Below are 20,522 nucleotides of genomic sequence, written 5' to 3' on the forward strand. Positions count from 1 at the left end.
CAGGTATGACCAAAAAAATTATTTTTTTTATCGGCAGTTTCAAAACTCCATTTTCATATTTTTAAAAAATTATTTTTACAAATTTCAGTATTTATTAATCATCACATTGGGATTTATTGTCAACATAATAGGGAATAAAAAATGATGTCAATACCTCCTATAGTTTTTCCGTACCTGCGATTTAAATTTTAGTAAAACTTTCAGACTATATTTAAAGTTACATGTACTATAATATTCTGAATAGCTTTTACTTAAAAATCATAACAGTAAGGAAATTCGGCTCATTCGCCAAAATATGGCCAAAAAATTAGTTTTTCTCGAAAATCGCAAAATTTAAATCACAGGTACGGAAGAACTATAGGAGGTATTGTCATACTTTTTCATATTTTTATTCCCTATTATGTTCCAAATAAATCTCAATGTGATGATTAAAAAATTCTGAAATTTGTTTAACAAAATTTTTAAAAATTTGAAAATTATAATATTGCTTTCATAAAAAACTGTTTATTTTTTTTATTTTTCTATTTTTTCAATATTTTATATTAAAACTAAGAAACAGTGATTGTATAAATAAAATATAAAACAAGTATTTTTTAGGAAAGTACATTACAGTTCGGCCAATCTGACAATTTGATTGACCTCAATCAAAAACAACAACAAAATGAAAGTGGTGTGGCGATTAAGAGCATTAGATGAAATTGAACGATCTCAGAAACACAACGAGAACTATTTTTACAAACGTCATGTACCTGCTAAACAATATTCAGTAGGAGATTATGTTGTAGTCATGAATACTGATAATACTGGTGGTAAAAATAAAAAATTTATCGAGAAATATCGCGGGCCTTTAATTGTAGAAAAGGTATTATCTAATGATCGTTATATTATAATGGATGTTGATAATTGTCAGCTTACTAAAATTCCTTACAAAGGAATTGTAGAAGCTAAACGACTTAGAAAATGGGTAACACCAAATTAATTTATTTATGTTATATGCCACAACACTTTCATTGGATCAACTACATCATTAGTATTGACGATCGTTTTTGGAAAAATAGATGCTGAAACAGGTTGACGGTTAGGACAATTTTTATAAATACAACCATACAATAAGGAAATGTTGTTAGAATTGTCTTTCATACCATCAATAATAATGTCAACAAGTTCCTGGCCTTCAATTTCAGCTAGTGATGCGATGGTTTGCATGGAAATGGTGTAACTAATGCAGGATTCAGAAGGTTTCAAAGTGCGTGTACGTAATTTGCGATATACATCCTCACGAGTAATATCCCTTCTAAATATTTTGAACAGAGACACTTTTAAATCACCATATGTCCAGTTATTTGAGTTCTCCATAAATTCTCTAGCTGTTCCTTGCAATAACCACTTAAGACATAATAGTCTTTCTTCATCATTATAATTATAGGTATATTCCTCAAGTTTTCTAAACCATTTCACAATATCACCATCGAATTTCGGAACCATTTTGTCTAATTCATCGTAATTAATCCTGTGCATATTACTAACTGTGTTATGTTCCAAATCGTTAATGCATTAAACACATTCAAGACAACAGGCTACACGACTACACGAACACAAATTCTGCTGGTTACAGTTGTAGTCGTGTGTCAGCTACTGAATTATTTTAAAGACGACAGCTACAATTAAACAGCTGATTTATAATTCAGTGGTGCCACTTTAATAAAAAATAACCGTACAAAATTCCAAAGTAATTAAGATTGAAACAATTATTTTGAGTAAAAATATATATATGGTTATAATCAATTATGTACTTGTAATGAAGTAAAAAAATATATTTTTTTAAGCACTAATTTGATTTAAATTTTTTTATTATATTAGCAACACTATTTCTGTTTTGTAGTTGACAAAAATAGAAATTAGCCTAATTCGGCTACATCGGCATGAGTAGTCGTGTGGCCGTGTAGCTGTGCTGTCGTTAAAATAATCGTCTCCATATAAACGTGTGCATTTTATTTTTGACAGATTGAAGTTGGTAGCCTGCTGTCTTGAATGTGTTTAATGCATAAGCTGTTTTTGTAGATTTATCATCTCACATCGCATTTTTAAAATCTTAATTTGATTTTCAAGCTCTAATTCTTAAGATGATGCAGTAGTATTAGTAACAGGAGGGACTGTTCTCGATAAATTTGAATAAACAGAAGTACACCTTGGTAATCCATTGTTTACAATTGATGTAGCATCAGTTAATGCAACGGCTGAAGGAGAAGCTGCACCAAATATTGTATCAGGCATTCTTGCAGAAATTATAATGGGATTTGCATAAGTAAAAGAAGCGGAAGTTATATCAGATGGTCTTGCGGAATTTGTAACAGTGGTGAAAGAAGCGGAAGTTGTAACGGAAGTTGTAACGGAAGATGTATAAACAGCTGCGGAAGTCGTAATTGAATTTTCAGATGTTAATACAGCAATACTGGAATCGGAAGTTAAATCAAGAGTTTCAGGAGAAGCAATCATTACATCACATGGAATTGGCTCATTATTACGGGTTTCATTCATATTTAGGGAATCATATAAACTTCTTAACTGGCTCATTGTTGCTGATTCAGGAAATTGTATTCCCGATGCAATTAAAGCATCCACAATTTTTTGTCGATTTGGCCGTAGATCCATTGCTTATTTCGTTTTTTTTATAATTATTACCCCACACCTGATTTATAATATTGCTTTCATAAAAAACTGTTTATTTTTTTATTTTTCTATTTTTTCAATATTTTATATTAAAACTAAGAAACAGTGATTGTATAAATAAAATATAAAACAAGTATTTTTTAGGAAAGTACATTACAAAATAGAGTTTTGAAACTGCCTTTAAAATTTTTTTTAATTTTTTTTGATTATACCTGCGTATATCCCACAAATACAAAAACTCATATTCAAGTAACTATGGATATATTTTAAGTAAAAATATCTTTTATTTTTATATTTCTCAAAAACTGTTCGATCGGTACACACTTTAACCACACATGTTCGAGTGTAGCTACATTTTAAGTTCGTGTGCGGCAAATAGGTACTTAAAAGAGTTATCAGTTTGTGATAATTTATGAATATGCTCCTATATACACTATCACTTGATGCCGCACAGTGTGGCAAATTTAAAAATAGCGGCCAAAACTCTAACTTTTGACACAGGCGGCATTTTTTTGATAGTTGACTATTTTACCTTTAGTTTGGTATATTAATGTGTATATTAGGTTGTGGCGGAATGCAGATATGATATCTGGAAAATTTATGGTTATTTTCTTAAGAATTATTAGCCATAATTTAAGTAAGAAATTTTTTTGGGCAATTTGCATATGAAATTTATATAAAAAAAAATTAATATTTATTGTATTGTATAACATAAAAGCCTTTTGTCGAATAATAAAAAAATTAAAGTTGAATTTTTTAGAAATGTTTATTAATGCATTAAACACATTCAAGACAGCAGGCTACCAACTTCAAGCTGTCAAAAATAAAATGCACACGTTTATATGAAGACGATTATTTTGACGACAGCACAGCTACACGGCCACACGACTTCTCATGCCGATGTAGCCGAATTAGGCTAATTTCAATTTTTGTCAACTACAAAACAGAAATAGTGTTGCTAATATAATAATAAAATGTAGATCAAATTAGTGCTTAAAAAAATATATTTTTTTTTACTTAATTAAGAGAAGTTTCTGATAACCATATTGAAATAAATTAATAACAGGAACATAATTAATTATAACCATATATATATTTTTACTCAAAATAATTGTTTCAATCTTAATTACTTTGGAATTTTGTACGGTTATTTTTTATTAAAGTGGCACCACTGAATTATAAATCAGCTGTTTACTTTGTAGCTGTCGCCTTTAAAATAATTCAGTAGCTGCCACACGACTACAACTGTAACCAGCTGAATTTGTGTTCGTGTAGTCGTGTAGCCTGTTGTCTTTAATGTGTTTAATGCATAAGGCTTTTATAGACGGCAATACTGAGTATTAATACTTTTCAAATTTAGAATATTATTAAAATCATCCAGTTTGTCAAGAAATCATTTTGATAAATATATTTCATGTTTACACGACAGTATTAAAAATATTTTTGTATGATGTTTTGTTAATGTTTTTCTGCAAATTTTATTTATTTTTGATATTTTCTTCACGTTAATTGTTTGTGTTATCTGTATTTATAAATACATACGCAACAGAGAACGCATTGAAAACATTCACGTTTACTGCCCATTCATAAATTCATTGCTATTGCATTGCTTTTAATCGACAATAACAAAAATATGCTATGCCATGGTGTAATGATATACAAGGTGACATTAATCAAACAGCTGATTATTTTTTTGCTCGAGTTTGTTTACAACTTCAATCTTGTCAAAATTTTTTTTTGCTGTAGTTTGTATACATTATGTCAGTTGTTTTTGACACTATAAAAGTTATTTGTTTTTGTATTGTTGTATTTGTTGCCGTAACGCATACAACTTATAATCATTACGCCATGTGCTATGCGTAAACTCATTTGTTTTTCTGATTGCTATATGAAAGAAACTAAAAACATTCACACCATTCGTTGACATTTGTGTGTATACATATGTAGTTTGTGAACATACAGAATTTTACGGAATTAGTATTTTAAATTTTTTAAATTAAAATGCATATAACATTGAAGTCGGTCATGATTTTTTAACAATTCTTTTTCTGTTTAACAAATACATTTATTGTTAGTCCAATAAAATAAAAATGGAGAAAATCGGGAAATATTTAGTCCCGATAAAAAACTGGAGTATGGTGGGTAAAATTTTTAAAATTTAATTTTAAAACTAATATCTCCTAAGCTATAAGAGATAATTGGTAGCTACGACGAGTTTTTTTATAGTACTCTTTATATGTAATTTTTTGGAAATCGGAACCCAAACGAAGAAATTGGATCGTTTTAATAATGTAATGTAACATGTTTATGGCGCGCCATGCGCCATATATAAGTTATAAGTTGTTTATGGTGATAAACTAGTTTGAGAAACTTGTTTATCCATACAAAACAAAAACAGGTTTGTAACTAGCTTTTGAGATAAACTAGTTACAAACAATGAGTTTTTGCTAATGCAACTCTGTTTTTAAAAATTTTTCTGGCAACGCTGGTAACATTTCACATTTGAAAAATAGCCAAACTGTAAGAAAAAGTTTAAAAAATGTATTAAAAAGTATTTTTTATATAATATGGACAACGAAAATAAAAGGTATGTTTATATGTCCACAAGGCAAATTTATTTACAGGTTGAAGTTGTTTTATTTAATTATTTATTTAAATTTAATAATATAAACTTCTTTAAATAAAAATTTTATTTATAATGTTTTTGAAGACAAGTTTGAAAACATAAAAACATGAAACTAGATTTTGAAAATTGTAATATACATTAAATAACACAAGTACATAAAAGGTACATAAGTATGTAGTAGAACACTACATTACTCCCTCACCAGTAAAAGAAATGTAATTTAAATTATTAATGTATATGAAAAGTTGTATTTGGTTTTTGAGATGTATTTGATAGTTGTGTTGATTTTTCAATATGTGCTGGTTTAAGCAGATCAATCGAATGAGTTTTAGTAACATTACCACATTGTATTTTAAAAGTATTTCGATTTCTTTGAACAACTTCAAAAGGTCCTTCATAAGGGCATTCTAAACCCTTTGGTCTAAGTATTTTAACAAAAACATATTCACAATTCAATAAATCTTTAGGTATAAAATAATGAGCGTTATTGTTATGATGAATAACTTCACTTTGTACTGTATTAAAATGGTTTCTTAATCTTAAAAGTAGTTCATCAAAAGTTGCGGAACTATTATTTTTAACTACTAAATCACCAGGAAGTCTCAACGTTTGACCGTAAACTAATTCAGAAGGACAACATTTGAGTTCTTCCTTTATACTTGATCGAATTCCCAATAAAATAGATTTAAGAGCAGTTTTTAATTGTCGATGAAAGCGTTCAACCATACCATTCGCTTGTGGGTGATAACAAGATGTATGAATTTTATGGGTTCCTAAAAGTTTTGTTAAATCACTAAATAATTTCGATGTAAATTGTGTTCCTTGATCAACATTAATTTGAAGTAGAACGCCAAAACGAGGAATATAATTGTAAAAAAAAAAAGTTTTTACTATTGTTTGAGCAAAAATATCTTTAATTGGATATGCTTCGGGCCACCTAGTGAATCGTTCAATAATTGTCAAAATATATTTATTTCCATTTGAAACCGGAAAAGGTCCAACGAAGTCCATGTGTATGTGTTCGAACCTTACTTGTGGAATAGTTATTTTCTCAATATCAGATTTAGTATGCCGTTGAATTTTTGATTTTTGACAATCAATGCAATTAGAAGCCATTAAATTTATATCTTTTCGCATTGATGGCCAAAAATATTTACTTTGTATTAGTTTACGAGTGGCACGTATTCCTGGATGTGACATAGAATGTAAATTATGAAAAACGGGTTTTCTTAAAGAGAGTGGAACAAAGGGACGATTAGTTTTATCTAAAATGTCACACCATATTTTAAAGTTAAGTGATGGAATATTAACTTCTTTTAAATTATTTTTTGTCTTTTTATCATTTATAAGATTTTTTAATTCCACATCATCTTGTTGTTCTTTATACAGTAGCTCAAGATTAATATTTTGATTAGAAAAAGCGAAAATTTCAGGTGGTCTTGAAAGTGTATCTGCTACAATATTTTCTTTTCCATTTATATAACATATATTAGAAGTAAATTGAGCTATGTATTCTAAATGCCGAGTTTGTCGTGGAAATCTTTCAACTTTAGAATCTAAAACATATGTGAGAGGTTTATGATCAGTTAAAATTGAAAATTCTCTTCCTTCCAAAAAATGTCTAAAATGTTTTACGGATGAATATATAGCTAAAAGTTCTCTGTCAAATGTTGAATATTTGCACTCTGTTGGAGTTAATTTTTTAGAAAAATAGGCAAGAGGTTTAACTATATTGTTTTACGTTGTTGTAAAACAGCTCCAAAAGTAATCAAAAAATAATCCGACTATTTTCAAGGATTATTTTAGATTATTTTCCAAAAATTTTGCATTTATATCATTTTATTTTAAAAAATTTGCATTTACAATGTGAAAAAATAAACAAAGAACGGGTCGCCAACATCCGGACTCGAACCGGGATCAAGAGCAAGACACATACACCTGTCCTATCGAAAGAATTCGAATTGTCAGAGTTATATTTTATGAGGATCATTTTTGTATAAGATAAATACATTTCCTCTATCTCCTCTGTTAGCAAGTTGTTTTGTTTATATTCAGAATTTTATAGCAAAAATAGCTGATATTTTTTAAAATAAATTTGGCCCTTCATAGGCTCGCCAAAAATTGTATCTAATTCAGCAATTTATGATTGAAATAAATACAGATTCTTACCATTTGAGCCAATCGCGTAATTTTAACCAATTATTGTTAACATTACACGTTAGGCTCAAAATTTTTCTTTATTAACCTCAAGTAAAGAAACATTGTATAAAAAGTGTATACAAATATATTTAGACAAAGTTCAAAATTATGCATATGGAAATGTGTTATATCACAAAATTTGAATATATAATCGCGTTTAATGAATTTTCCTGATATGAGCCTTATATATAATTATGAACCCATAGTCACAAAATCAAGCAGTATGATTTCTGTCTACTTGAAACTAATTTCTGTGTAATTTTTATCGATATTAATGTTTATATGCGTTAATGTATTTTTGGATTGTGGGACTTATATGAGAGTTATGACCAATTGTGATTCGATTCTCAGAAAATATTTTTACGTGGAGTCTATGCATTTTAATCGAATTTCATTTTAACAATAATTTTATGAGTATTCTAGTTATTATCGCAAGTGGAACGTGATTTCTAAGGATTTGAGGGCTAATTTTGTAGAATTTCATTTAAACAACGCTATTATCAAGAGTGGACCATATATGGGAGTTATGGAATTATGGATCGATATTTAAAAAGCTTGTAGTATATAAGTAACTGTCGGTGTAACATTTTGGTGCAGTACATATTTTTTTTTGGATATTTGTGTAGGTTAATGTGTTTTCTGGAAGTGGTTCTTATATGGAGGCTACGACCAATTATGGGCCGATCATCATAAAATTTGGTACTGCGATTTTTAACATAACTTTGCGGTATTCGGACATTTAGTCAAAATACATGAAAAATACAAAAAAAAAATTTTTCCTATACGATACATACTAATTTCAACGAAACGCCGGGACACGTATAACTTTTTTTTACCGATCTAATATTTCCCGGTGGACAGAACCCCCGCCAATCACTGACCCTACTATTTGTCGCATAGTGTTATTAAATTTAATATACGTATATTTTTTTATGAAAAAACATCTAATTTAGTTTTATTTGTTTAGAATTTTTTCATGTAGTAAATGCAAATTTTTGAAAATAATCTAAAATAATCAAAAGTAATCTTTGAAAATAGTCGGATTATTTTTTGATTACTTTTGATTATTTTCTAGTAATCGCAAGTAATCTTGATTATTTTTTGATTATTTGTAATCATAATCAATTAGTAATCAGAAATTGTTCTGAAGAGAATTATATAATCAATTAAATTATTTTTAAAAAATAATCTAATTGATTACTAATCGTAATCCAAAATTAATAGCTATGGTTTGAAGCATCTACTGCTAAAGTAAGGTAAGCTTTTTTATCAAAATGAGTTAGTAAAGTTTTCTCAGAGAATTTAACTTTTAGTGTATCACAAGCTTTATCAATATTTCATACAAGTTCCTTGCTGTTTGCCTTAAAGGCTTTTGTAATTATCTAGTAAAGTGGTGAAAGAAACTTAGCAACCATGGGTACGTATCAATGATAATAATTTATCATTCCAATAAATTTTTGTAGTTTTGTTATCGAGTTAGGTTTCTGATAGGAAAGGATTGCATTAATTCTTTCAGTTGAAGGTTTGATACCTTCAGCCGAAACCTGATAATCTAAAAATTCTAAACTAGATACTCCAAAAATACACTTTGATGATTTGATATTAAGACCATATTCGTCAAGTCGTTGGTAAACTTCTTTGAGATATTTTAAGCGCTGTTCTTCATTTTCGCTTGCAATTAATACATCGTCGATATAAGTGAAAACGAAATCTATATCAAAGAAAACTTCATTAATAAATCTTTGGAAGGTTTGTACACTGTTTCTAAGACCGAAAGGCATTCGAGTGAATTCAAACATCCCAAAAGGTGTAATGGTTGTTTTATGAATATCATCCTCAGCCATGGGAATTTGATGATCAAATCAATTTTTTAAAAAAATTTCTTACCTCTAAAATCTGTTGTAAGATCCTGAATATGAGGTAAAGGATATCTATCTGGTATTGTAATGCAGTTCAATCTACGGTAATCTCCACATGGTCTCCAATCGTTAAGTTCCTTTTTTGGAACAAGATGAAGGGGAGATGATATATAAGAATGAGATGGTCTACAAATACCAGAGTCTACCAAAAATTTGAATTCAGATTTTGCTATTTTTAATTTCAAAGGATCTAATCTTCGAGGCTTTGAGAACGAAGGTTTTCCTTTTATTTCAATTCTGTGAACTGTATTAATAGGTTTACAGTAGTTTGGTTCAGCAGTTATTGAAGGAAATTCTGCTAAAAGTTTCGAATATTTATCATTAATCGATAAAATTTTAAGTGAATGTATTTGTGAAATTCCTAATGAAGCAATAACAGAAATATTTGTATTTGAATCTTTAATAAGTTTATTCTTCATATCGATGATAATACCGAATTTTTCAAAAAAAATCAGCCCCTAAAATTGGGTGAGAAATATCAGCTAAAATAAAAATAAATTCGAAAGTTCGATTAAGACCTAAATCAAGTGTCAATGATTTTGTTCCATATGTATTAATAATAGAACTGTTAAGAATTTGTCGTTATATTGAAAATTTCCTACAGGGAACTAGTTGTTTGTCAAAACGCATATTTTGTGCTACCAACAAATCATTGTATTAATACACTATACATTGTTTGCTATAATGTAATCTTTCTCTATGTGGTTGTTGTAATTATTGATTGCGACAAACAACAAGTATTTAGTAAATTCATATGTAGTTCTGACAAAACAGTTATTTTTCAGCGTTTTAATATTGAAACATATTGATAAAATGTTTCCCAAAAGTCAGTCGTCTAACTTATATCAAAGTGTAAACTAATATACAGTCCAAACAAATCATTGAATTAAAATAAATAAAGTGAATTTTCAAGAACTAATTAACAAATAAAGTGTTTGATTTTGCATCTGACATAAGTACATTTTTCGTTGTCATTTTAAATAGCATTGTGGACAGGAAAAAGCGCCTGTCTTCTCCAAGGTCCTTCGAACCGGATAAAGACAAATGTCCCAAGACGATATATCTATACTGGAGGTGCAAACTCCTCCAGTCAATAGTACGGGTAGTATACGACTAAAAGAATTGCAACGTAATCAAATACTATCGCGAATGTTATCTGATAAACGCAATCCTTCCCAATTTGATTTAATGAATTTTCATCAACTGGAGGTAAAGTTAACTATGGTGGAACGCGTTTGCGACTCTTTCGAAAAAATTCAAATGCAATTAGAAGTGTTGGATGTATCGCAGTTTGAACAAAATCACCGCACCACATTTGAAGACGCATATTTTTCAGTAAAGTCGCTGTTGTTGGAGCGCATGGCAAACTTGCGATCAAGTTTCAACCAGTCGGAGACGCTCCTTTCCAGCACTCGCGTGAATCAAACTGCAGTACAATCCCACAAAATTCATTTACCTACTTTGCAGTTAACGAAATTCAACGGAAATAGGACAGAGTGGCTGGATTTCTATAATATGTTTTGTGTCCTTGTACATAATAATACCGACATTTCGCCATCTCGAAACTTCAGTACTTACGATCCTGTTTAACAGATTCAGCTTCGAAACTCATACAATCTCTAGAAGTTACTGAAGAAAATTATGAAAAGGCATTAAATATTCTCATCTCAAGGTATGAGAACAAATTTGAAATATTTCAATCGCACTTGCAATACATTTTTGAAATTCAACACATAAAACAACCTAGTGTATCGGCACTTCGTGATTTTATTGATAGTATTACAGCTGACCTACGAGCATTAGAATATATTGCAAATAAATCCCAAATTGCAGACGGTATAATTTTACATATGGTTGTATCAAAATTGGATACCGACACACAAGCAAAATGGGAGGATGAATCGTCAACAAATTTAGTCGGAACATCAACAACTACACTCAAACTCCCAACGTGGGAGAATCTTTCAAACTTCCTGGAAAGGCGCTGTAAGGCCTTAAATATTATCAACAGCAACTCGTCACATTCAAGCAAATTCCAATCAAGCCGCACATTCGTTCAAAAAAATCGATTATCTTCTCCTCTAATTGCATCAAATCAACAATCTACGTGTATAATTTGTAACTCATCACCAGGGAAACCTAAATATGCAAATGCATGTTTTTTCTGGTGAGTCTAATGAGCACATGGATAAGATATTTACACGTTTCAGAACTATTTAAGAATTTTGGAATCGATTTGTTAGTGCATATTTTTGCATGTTTTACCCTTAAATTCATATTTTTGCATATATTTGTTTTAAGAGCATATTTATGTCATATTTTTTCGTTTTTAGAGCATATTTAACTGTTTAATAGCATAGTTTGACTTTATCAAAAACAAATTTATAAAATGAAAAAATTTAAAAAATCAATTCGAATATTTTTTTTCCAAAAAATTAAAAAAACTGAAAAAAATGTTTGTTCACCTAAAAATATTTAAATTTTTTATTTTGAAGATTAATTTGGTGAAGGGTATACACTCAGGTCTCGTTTTATGCGATAGATGCGTTCCAAAAAAAATCGCATAAAACGATACTCTAGCTTCATATAAAAACTATTGATTCGTTCCAAAATTCTGAAAACCCGCATAAATTCAGATTTTAATTAAAAAATCAGAACAAAATTGCATAAAAAAAATCAACAAAAATATATTTATTTAATTTACTTAAACAATAAAAACAAAATACGTTAAAAATAAACAAAAATATAAAATTAATTCATTAATTACAGAAAAGGTGAAAATGATCCAAAAAATGAGCTAACACATTTTTAAGGAAATTCTGTAAATATGTATGATTAATCTGAATCACTGAATAGTTGTCTGCATCGGTTTGGAATTGGTTTAACGTCACTTTCATCACTATATGATATAATCATATTGTCATCATATGGTAAAATATCATTTTCATCACTAGAATTAATCTAGTGAATAGGGGAGGAAATCAAAGAATTTTTAGGAGCTTCAATTGCTTCTTTTCTTGCTAAATAATTTGTCATTAAACTTTGCAATTCTGAATTTTTAAGTTGCTTATGCAACTCTTGATATCCGGAACACAGATCAGTCAGTCCGCGATGAATCTTTAATGCTCTTTCCGTATCTGAATCCATATTAAGAATTTGAATTTGAAAAACAAATTATAACCATTGTATCAGTTATGGAAACTTGGTGTAATTTAAAAATGGTAAAAAAAGCTTTAAAAAAAATCTAAAATTTCAAAATCTTTTAAAATTCTAAAAAAAATTTAATTTAAAAATCGCATAAATTTGAATCCGCATAAAAAAACCGCATAAAACGACCACCACATCTTGTCCTTCATCAAATCGCTGCCGATATTGTAATGCTTTGCATCATTCACTGCTACACAGAGCAGAATCAACCCCCTCAAGTATTGATAATTTAGCATCTACTCATCAGCAGACTAGCTCAACACCGTCTGAAAATAATCTAAATCGTCCTATGGAAACTGCACAAAACATAACACTACAGGTTGTAAAAGAGAAAAGCCAAGTAATTTTAGCAACAGCTTTGGTGGAAGTATATAATGAAAAAGGCATGTATATAGTGGCACGTGCTTTATTAGTTTCATGCTCGCAATTAAATTTTATAACCAAACGAATCGCACAATTTTTTAAACCTTCAGCTAAAAAAGTTAATATGGAAATTACTGGTCTTGGTAATAATTCCATGTCCGCAAACTATGTATGTTCCATTACGGTAAAATCTACAACCACCAATTTTGTTGCACCAATCGATGTCGTCGTCATCCCTTGTATATCAACAAGTCATCCACAACAGCATATTGATATTTCAAATTGGCAAATTCCATCAAATATAAAATTGGCTGACAAACAATTCAATTGTCCAGGTCCAGTAGATCTTCTTATCGGCGCTGATTTCTTTTGGGATTTACTAATGGTTGGAAGAATAAAAATAGATAATCAACCAAACTTTATTAACACTAAATTAGGATGGGTTGTTACAGGATCAGCTGTTGCTTTTAATTCGCCGCAATTGTCTACATCTAATGTTTCATCTACATTGCCTGTCACAGCAAATAAAAAAGCTCTTATTACAATACCACCTAATTCGCCACATTACTCAGCTGTTACTCATATTAACACATCCTCACCCGTCTCGCCAACACATTTAAAAGCTCCATTGTTAAAGTCAAATAATGTACAGAGTGCATCAATGAGTACAACTTCAAATTCGCCGCAAAGCACAATAGTTGACATTTGTTCAACAACATCAGGTACGTTGTCTCTCACTAATATGACGTTACAAAATAAAAATAAGTCTTGTTTACAAATGGTGCCAGCTGATAATTTTAAAATAAATTGTGATATGAACAAATCAAACTATAAGTCGTTTATAACAATATCAAATGAACCATTATTAGAAAGTCTACTGGACAAATTTTGGTTAATACATGATTTTCCAGTCACAACCAAAGACAAATTGTCTTCTGAGGAAATGCAGTGTGAAAAATACTTCTATGAGACTACAAAAAGATGTCCACAAACAAACAAATTTGTTGTACGTTTGCCTTTCAAATTGGATCCGTCGGTACTAGGTGAGTCTTTTAATACAGCTCGTATAAGATTTTCATATTTTGAATCTAAATTTTCACGTGACAACAATATTTATAACGAATACACATAATTTCTGAATGAATATTCGAATTTGAATCATATGCAAAAGGCCAGTTCATTTAAAGAAGTAAGCTACTTTATTCCGCACCATTGTGTTATTAAACCCGATAGGTCAACCACACGCTTAAGGGTAGTGTTTGATGCTTCCTGCTGTACAACAAACGGAAAATCTCTTAATGACATCCTATGTGTGGGGCCAATGTTACAAGATGATATTTTTTCAATGTTGAATCGGTTTAGACATCACAAATACGTACTTGTAGCAGACATAGCAAAAATGTACAGGCAGGTGCTAGTACATAATGAAGATACTCAATGGCAATGTATTTTATGGCGAACAAAATCATCGTCACCACTTATTGCTTATAAACTAAAAACTTCAACATACGTGACAAGCAGCGCACCTTACTTAGCAGTTAAATGTTTGCAGCATCTAGCTCGTGAAATGTCCGAAATATTTCCTATCGGTGCCAAGGTAACCCTCAATGATTTTTACGTAGATAACTTAATGACGGGTGGGAAAAGTGAAAACGAAGTTATCGAAATCAAACGTCAAGTGATAAATCTGTTAAAGCATGGTGGTTTCCCTCTGCGAAAATTTGCATCTAATTCTGAAAAAATATTATCCGGTGTTGCTGATGATGACAGAGAAGAAATTGTAAACCTTGACAACATGAATTATATTAAAACTCTAGGGCTGAAATGGTCGCCGAAGGAAGACTTCTTTAGTTTTTGCTACACACCACAAGAGAACAACTCAAAAACTACAAAAAGATCTATACTCGCTCACACTGCAGCTTTCTTTGACCCCTTGGGACTGATTAATCCAATCATTGTGAAAGCCAAAATTTTGTTGCAGAGTCTATGGAAGCTAACGCTTCATTGGGACGAAAGTGTTCCACAAGATGTTTTTGCTGAATGGGATCGAATCCGAAGTCAACTTAAATGCTTAAACAAAATTAAAATTCCCAGGTTTGTGCCTTTTAATTCATTTACTAATATTCATGCATTTGCAGATGCCAGCAAAAAAGCTTATGGAGCATGCATTTATGTAGTCACCAAATGTGAAAATGGTTTGTATCATCATTAGCCTGCGCCAAATCTAGAGTCGCACCGGTAAAGGAAATTTCACTCCCCAGACTAGAACTATGTGCAGCTCTATTGTGTGTAAAACTTTTGGACTCGATTAGGAATTGTTTTCCTCAGCAACCATGTAAAATCTTCTGTTGGTCAGACTCAACTATTGCATTAGCGAGTCACATGTACGTCCAATATTAGTGGCTAATAGAATAACTAAAATTCAACAACTTTCTAAAGAAGTTGAATGGAAACACGTAGCCTCAGAACAAAATCCAGCCGACTTACTTTCCAGAGGTACTAGAGTTAAAGGTTTAACCAGAATGAATTCTGGTTTAAGGGCCCACCGTTTTTAAGGGAAATTGAATCTAAATGGCCACAACAACCACCAGCATATATAGATGAATGTGTAGAACTTAAACAAACATCTTTAATTGCAAAATATTGTAGCACAGGCGTAATGTATGAAGACATTCTAAAAGCCCATAAATTTATAACCTCTTATGAAAAATTATTGCGTATGATGGTATATGTTAAACGTTTTATTAATGTTTGCAAAACTTCGAAAAATTTTTCTGCATCAATAACTGTAGAAGAAATGACCGATGCTTTGCTAACCTGTTGTGGAATTGTACAAAGATCACAGTTTGCCGATGAGTTTAAACAGCTTAGAGATGGAAAGCTAATTAAGAATCATAAGATTATTCAATTGTCACCATTTTTAAAGGACGGCCTTATTCGCGTAGGAGGAAGATTGAAAAATTCTTCGCTTTATTTTTCTGCAAAACATCCAGTATTATTGCCTAACAATCATCCATTTGTAAAAACTTTAATTATACACTACCATAGAAAATATTTTCATGCAGGAGTGCTCTCACTTCATAATATATTAAGAGAGCAGTTTTGGATAATAAATGCCAGAAGGGTTATAAAGCAAATCATACATTCATGCATTTTGTGCTTCAGATATCGTCCAAAAATACAACAGCAAATTATGGCAGCACTACCAGCAGATCGGGTACAAGCGGCATTTCCGTTCCAAGTCAGTGGTGTTGATTATTGTGGACCATTCTACTTAACTCAAAAAGTTCGTGACCGGGCGCCTATTAAGGGATATATTTCGTTATTTATATGCTTTTCAACAAAGGCCATTCACATGGAATTGGTACCAGATCTGACAACAAATGCATTTATTGCCGCCCTAAGAAGATTCATTTCAAGAAGAGGTAGATGTTCAACGATTTATTCAGACAACGCAACAAATTTTATTGGGGCTAACAAGGAATTAAAGGTCATGTTACAAGACTTTTTGTCTGAGGAGCACAGTTCAGCTCTACGAGAAGCTTGTCAGCAAGAAGGCATTACTTGGGCATTTATTCCACCCCGATCACCCCACTTTGGCGGTTTGTGGGAAAGTGGGGTAAAACAAGCTAAGCATTATCTCCGACGTGCCATTGGAAAGTATATATTAACCTATGATGAACTGAATACAGTAATTTGCCAAACTGAAGCTATATTGAACAGTCGACCCCTGACGCCCCTCTCGAGTGATCCAAATGATTTACGACCCTTAACTCCAGCACATTTCTTAATTGGTCGTCCTTTGGCCGCATTGCCTGAACCAAATTTGTGCACAATTAATCCCGCTTCATTGAAGAGCTACAAATTAATTCAATGGATCCAACAACAATTTTGGGAGCGTTGGCGCAAAGAATATTTAAATTGCTTGCAACAAAAAACAAAATGGACCGTAACATCACCTAACATCCAAGTTAATGATTTGGTATTGTTGAAGGACGGCAACATTCCTCCACTTAGATGGCCACTCGCAAGAGTTATTGCAGTCAATCCTGGTGACGATGGTTTTGTACGTGTTGCAACCGTTAAATCAAATGAGGGCGTATTTAAAAGAGCAATTACAAAATTATGTAAACTACCACTTGAACAGTAGTAATTTATTTTGAAAGCTTAACTTTCAAGAGGGGGCAGGATGTTAAGAATTTGTCGTTATATTGAAAATTTCCTACAGGGAACTAGTTGTTTGTCAAAACGCATATTTTGTGCTACCAACAAATCATTGTATTAATACACTATACATTGTTTGCTATAATGTAATCTTTCTCTATGTGGTTGTTGTAATTATTGATTGCGACAAACAACAAGTATTTAGTAAATTCATATGTAGTTTTGACAATCAGTTATTTTTCTGCGTTTTAATATTGAAACATATTGATACAATTTTTTCCCAAAAGTCAGTCGGCTAACATATATCAAAGTGTAAACTAATATACAGTCCAAACAAATCATTGAATTAAAATAAATAAAGTGAATTTTCAAGAACTAATTAACAAATAAAGTGTTTGATTTTGCATCTGACATAAGTACATTTTTCGTTGTCATTTTAAATAGCATTGTGGACAGGAAAAAGCTCCTGTCTTCTCCAAGAACCATTAGCTGCAGACAATACTATATCTAAATTATTTTTGAATTTATAATATTTAGATGCAGGGATTACTGACACTGCTGTACCTGTATCAATTAAAATTTTTAAATTATTTTTATAATCAAAAATAAATAAGCGACATGATGGTTCTTTTAATCGTCGCTGCATTGGGATAATTTAGTGTAAATGTTTGGTATTGCGAAATGAAATCGCAAGGGGAAATGCATTTTGAAGCTTTAATGCCAAATTTCTGATGATACCAACAAAAATTACGGCTTTTTTAATTTCTTTGGTGAGGATTAATTTTGTTTTATGGACGATTTTTTATTTCCAATACTTAAGAAATAATTTCTCCATATTTTCTGCTAAACTTGAAGTAACTTTGATTAAATTTTCTAAAAGATCTGAAGGTAAGGTAGGATTAGGTAAACAAATGGAAGATATTTGGGGTTTATTTGACAATTCATACATTTTGTCAGCTAAGATTAATTTGTCACTAAAATATGTTAAAGTCGATGCTGTTAGATGCATCTGAATAGTAGATGGAAGCTTTCGGATACACAATTTTATTCAGAGTTCATTATTTATCATAGAATTATTTATAGCAAGTTTCTTTAAATCATGGAAAAACTCAGATGGTTTTCTATCTTCAATTTCTGATTTGTTGAGAAGTTTTTCAAAACGAAGATCCTCACTCATAGAAAATCGCTCAAGTATAATGTGGATATTTATATTGTTACGTTTTAACCTTTTCAAAACGCTGGTTTATTTCCTTTAAATAAACCGGATACTTTTGATTGCAAATAAAAGCCGTTTAGTAGTTTGAAAATTGTAACAACTCTTTATTTCTTTAAAATGTACAACAACAACAGAATTAAATAGCCACTCAATGTTTTTTATACACGTTTATAAATTCTCAGAATTACAGACACAATTTATAATGTACACGCATTTACTTGAAAAACACAACACACTTTAAGGCACTTAGATAATGTTTCTTCGAAAAGCGTCTCTGATCAACTCAACTGCAACCTCTGCCACTATTTATAACACTGCATTACCATCTAGAAAGCTCTTTAACTGTCAAAGTTCGAATATTCTAGATCATATGCCATCTGTGGTGTACTTTCTACAATGTTCTTTAACTGATTATTCGAACTCGAATACAGTGTTGCCAACTTACAATCAAATCAACTGAAAGCTTTTATTTAACAATGCCCACAGATATGTTACAGTTTTACAGCACTGTTACTTGAAAGCATTATGCTACTTTTAAATCAGCCGTTAAAATCGTTATATTTGAATTCAAGTACAATTTCGTAACACTGCCCCCCGCTTAAGCCTGTTCGTCCCGAATAGTCATAGATTCACTTCTCCCATATGCAGCTAGTCGTTCTAGATGTACGACCTTAATTCCCGATATCAGTCTTCCACATTCCCGTATTCTATAAACCATGTCGTCCAATTTCTTAACTGCACTATGTGGTCCTTTGCAGTGATTCCTTAATTTGGATGACAAACCCTTATTACTTTGTGAGCTATATCTGGTTTTCATTTGGTCATTTATCATTTTAATTCGGCTCCGAACGAGTTCATGCATTTCTTTTTCTGCTGAAGCACCTTCACCCATCTTGGAACCCGGCCTGATGATCTTTTCTCTGCGGGACAGACCTATCTCTCCAACATGAACCATTCAGACGTTGCACTGTTCAACGAGGGCCTCCATTGTTACATGGCCACTTCTCACATCCGCTGGTTCCAACACCAACAAACCATTGTCTATACAATCTTCCACTTTCTCACGGGCCCACACCAAAGGTTGCGGTGGCAACCTTTTGTGCTCAACGAAAACTAACTTTCTTACTTGAGACTTGCTCTCATATCCGACGTCAAGGGGTATTTTAACATTTCACCAATTCATGACTTTTTGTCCCATATCCAAAGTAATGCTGTGATTAATCATGAAGTCTGCACCAATGATTACTTCGTCCACAATATCGGCAACAACAAAGACATGATTTACGCTAATACCACCAATAGTTAGTTTCACATTAACTTTACCATGGACAGTGGCAGGCTCTCCAGTAGCGGTGCGTAGACTTACATTGCAAATTGGTTCCATCGATTTCTTTACTAAATCTGTTCTGATGATAGACTGCGGCGCTCCCGTGTCCATAGTAAGGATGTGCTTCCGACCGTTGATGTACCCACTAGCAGTAAGATTGTTATTTTCCTGCTGCAGTACTGATATGGAGATGGTAGGGCCATCAGGTGTGGGTGTCAGATCCTGTCCCTCTGTGCAAGCTCGCTTTAAAGGTGGCTCCTGTAATGCTTGATGATTCGCCAGCTGGTTATTTCTTGATGCTGAAACATATCTGATTCGCTTTATTGGTGCTCTGCAGTTTCGCTGAATGTGACCCATTTTTCCACAGTTATAACATTTAACTTTGGCTTTAGTTTGTCTCTTACTTAATGCCTCTAAAACTGCATCTGTTAATTCCTTTAATTCGTTGACCATACTTCTATCATTTTCAGCGACAACCTCGATTTTCCGCACATTACACACCTGGGGTTTTGAAATTATCTTTGCTGTTTCTTGTACCAGCGCGAATAAGACGGTTTCAAAGAATGATGACTTTGGTGTGGCACACACCGCATATTTTATCTCTGGATCGCGAATACCATTCACAAATGCCTCTATCTTCAAATGCTCCAAAATCGGATGGTTCTCCCCAGGATAAATAAGCTGTAGCAAACGGTCGATTTCCGCCACAAAGTCTTGTAGCGTCTCATTAGGTTTTTGTACTCTACCACGCAATTCCATTCGGTATATTTCTTTCATGTGTTCTCCACCATACTTACGTTGTAGAGCATCCTTTATGTCATCATAGCTATT

General features: G+C 31.7%; 2 protein-coding genes across 2 annotated transcripts; one reads left to right on the forward strand and one right to left on the reverse strand.

Annotated features, from left to right (window-relative positions):
• Nucleotides 1-984: 984 nt before the first annotated feature.
• LOC135950579 (uncharacterized) lies at nucleotides 985-2,652 on the reverse strand. Its single transcript, XM_065500114.1, has 2 exons — nucleotides 2,187-2,652; nucleotides 985-1,526 (listed from the first exon to the last, which is right to left on the reverse strand). Exons 1-2 carry the CDS (start codon nucleotides 2,650-2,652, stop codon nucleotides 985-987), a joined length of 1,008 nt encoding a protein of 335 aa, XP_065356186.1.
• Nucleotides 2,653-16,177: 13,525 nt separating this feature from the next.
• LOC135950580 (uncharacterized) lies at nucleotides 16,178-17,134 on the forward strand. Its single transcript, XM_065500115.1, has one exon. It carries the CDS (start codon nucleotides 16,178-16,180, stop codon nucleotides 17,132-17,134), a length of 957 nt encoding a protein of 318 aa, XP_065356187.1.
• The last annotated feature ends 3,388 nt before the right edge of the window (nucleotides 17,135-20,522 follow it).

The sequence above is a fragment of the Calliphora vicina genome, chromosome 2 (genome assembly GCF_958450345.1).
Source record: "Calliphora vicina chromosome 2, idCalVici1.1, whole genome shotgun sequence".
Lineage (NCBI taxonomy): Eukaryota > Metazoa > Arthropoda > Insecta > Diptera > Calliphoridae > Calliphora > Calliphora vicina.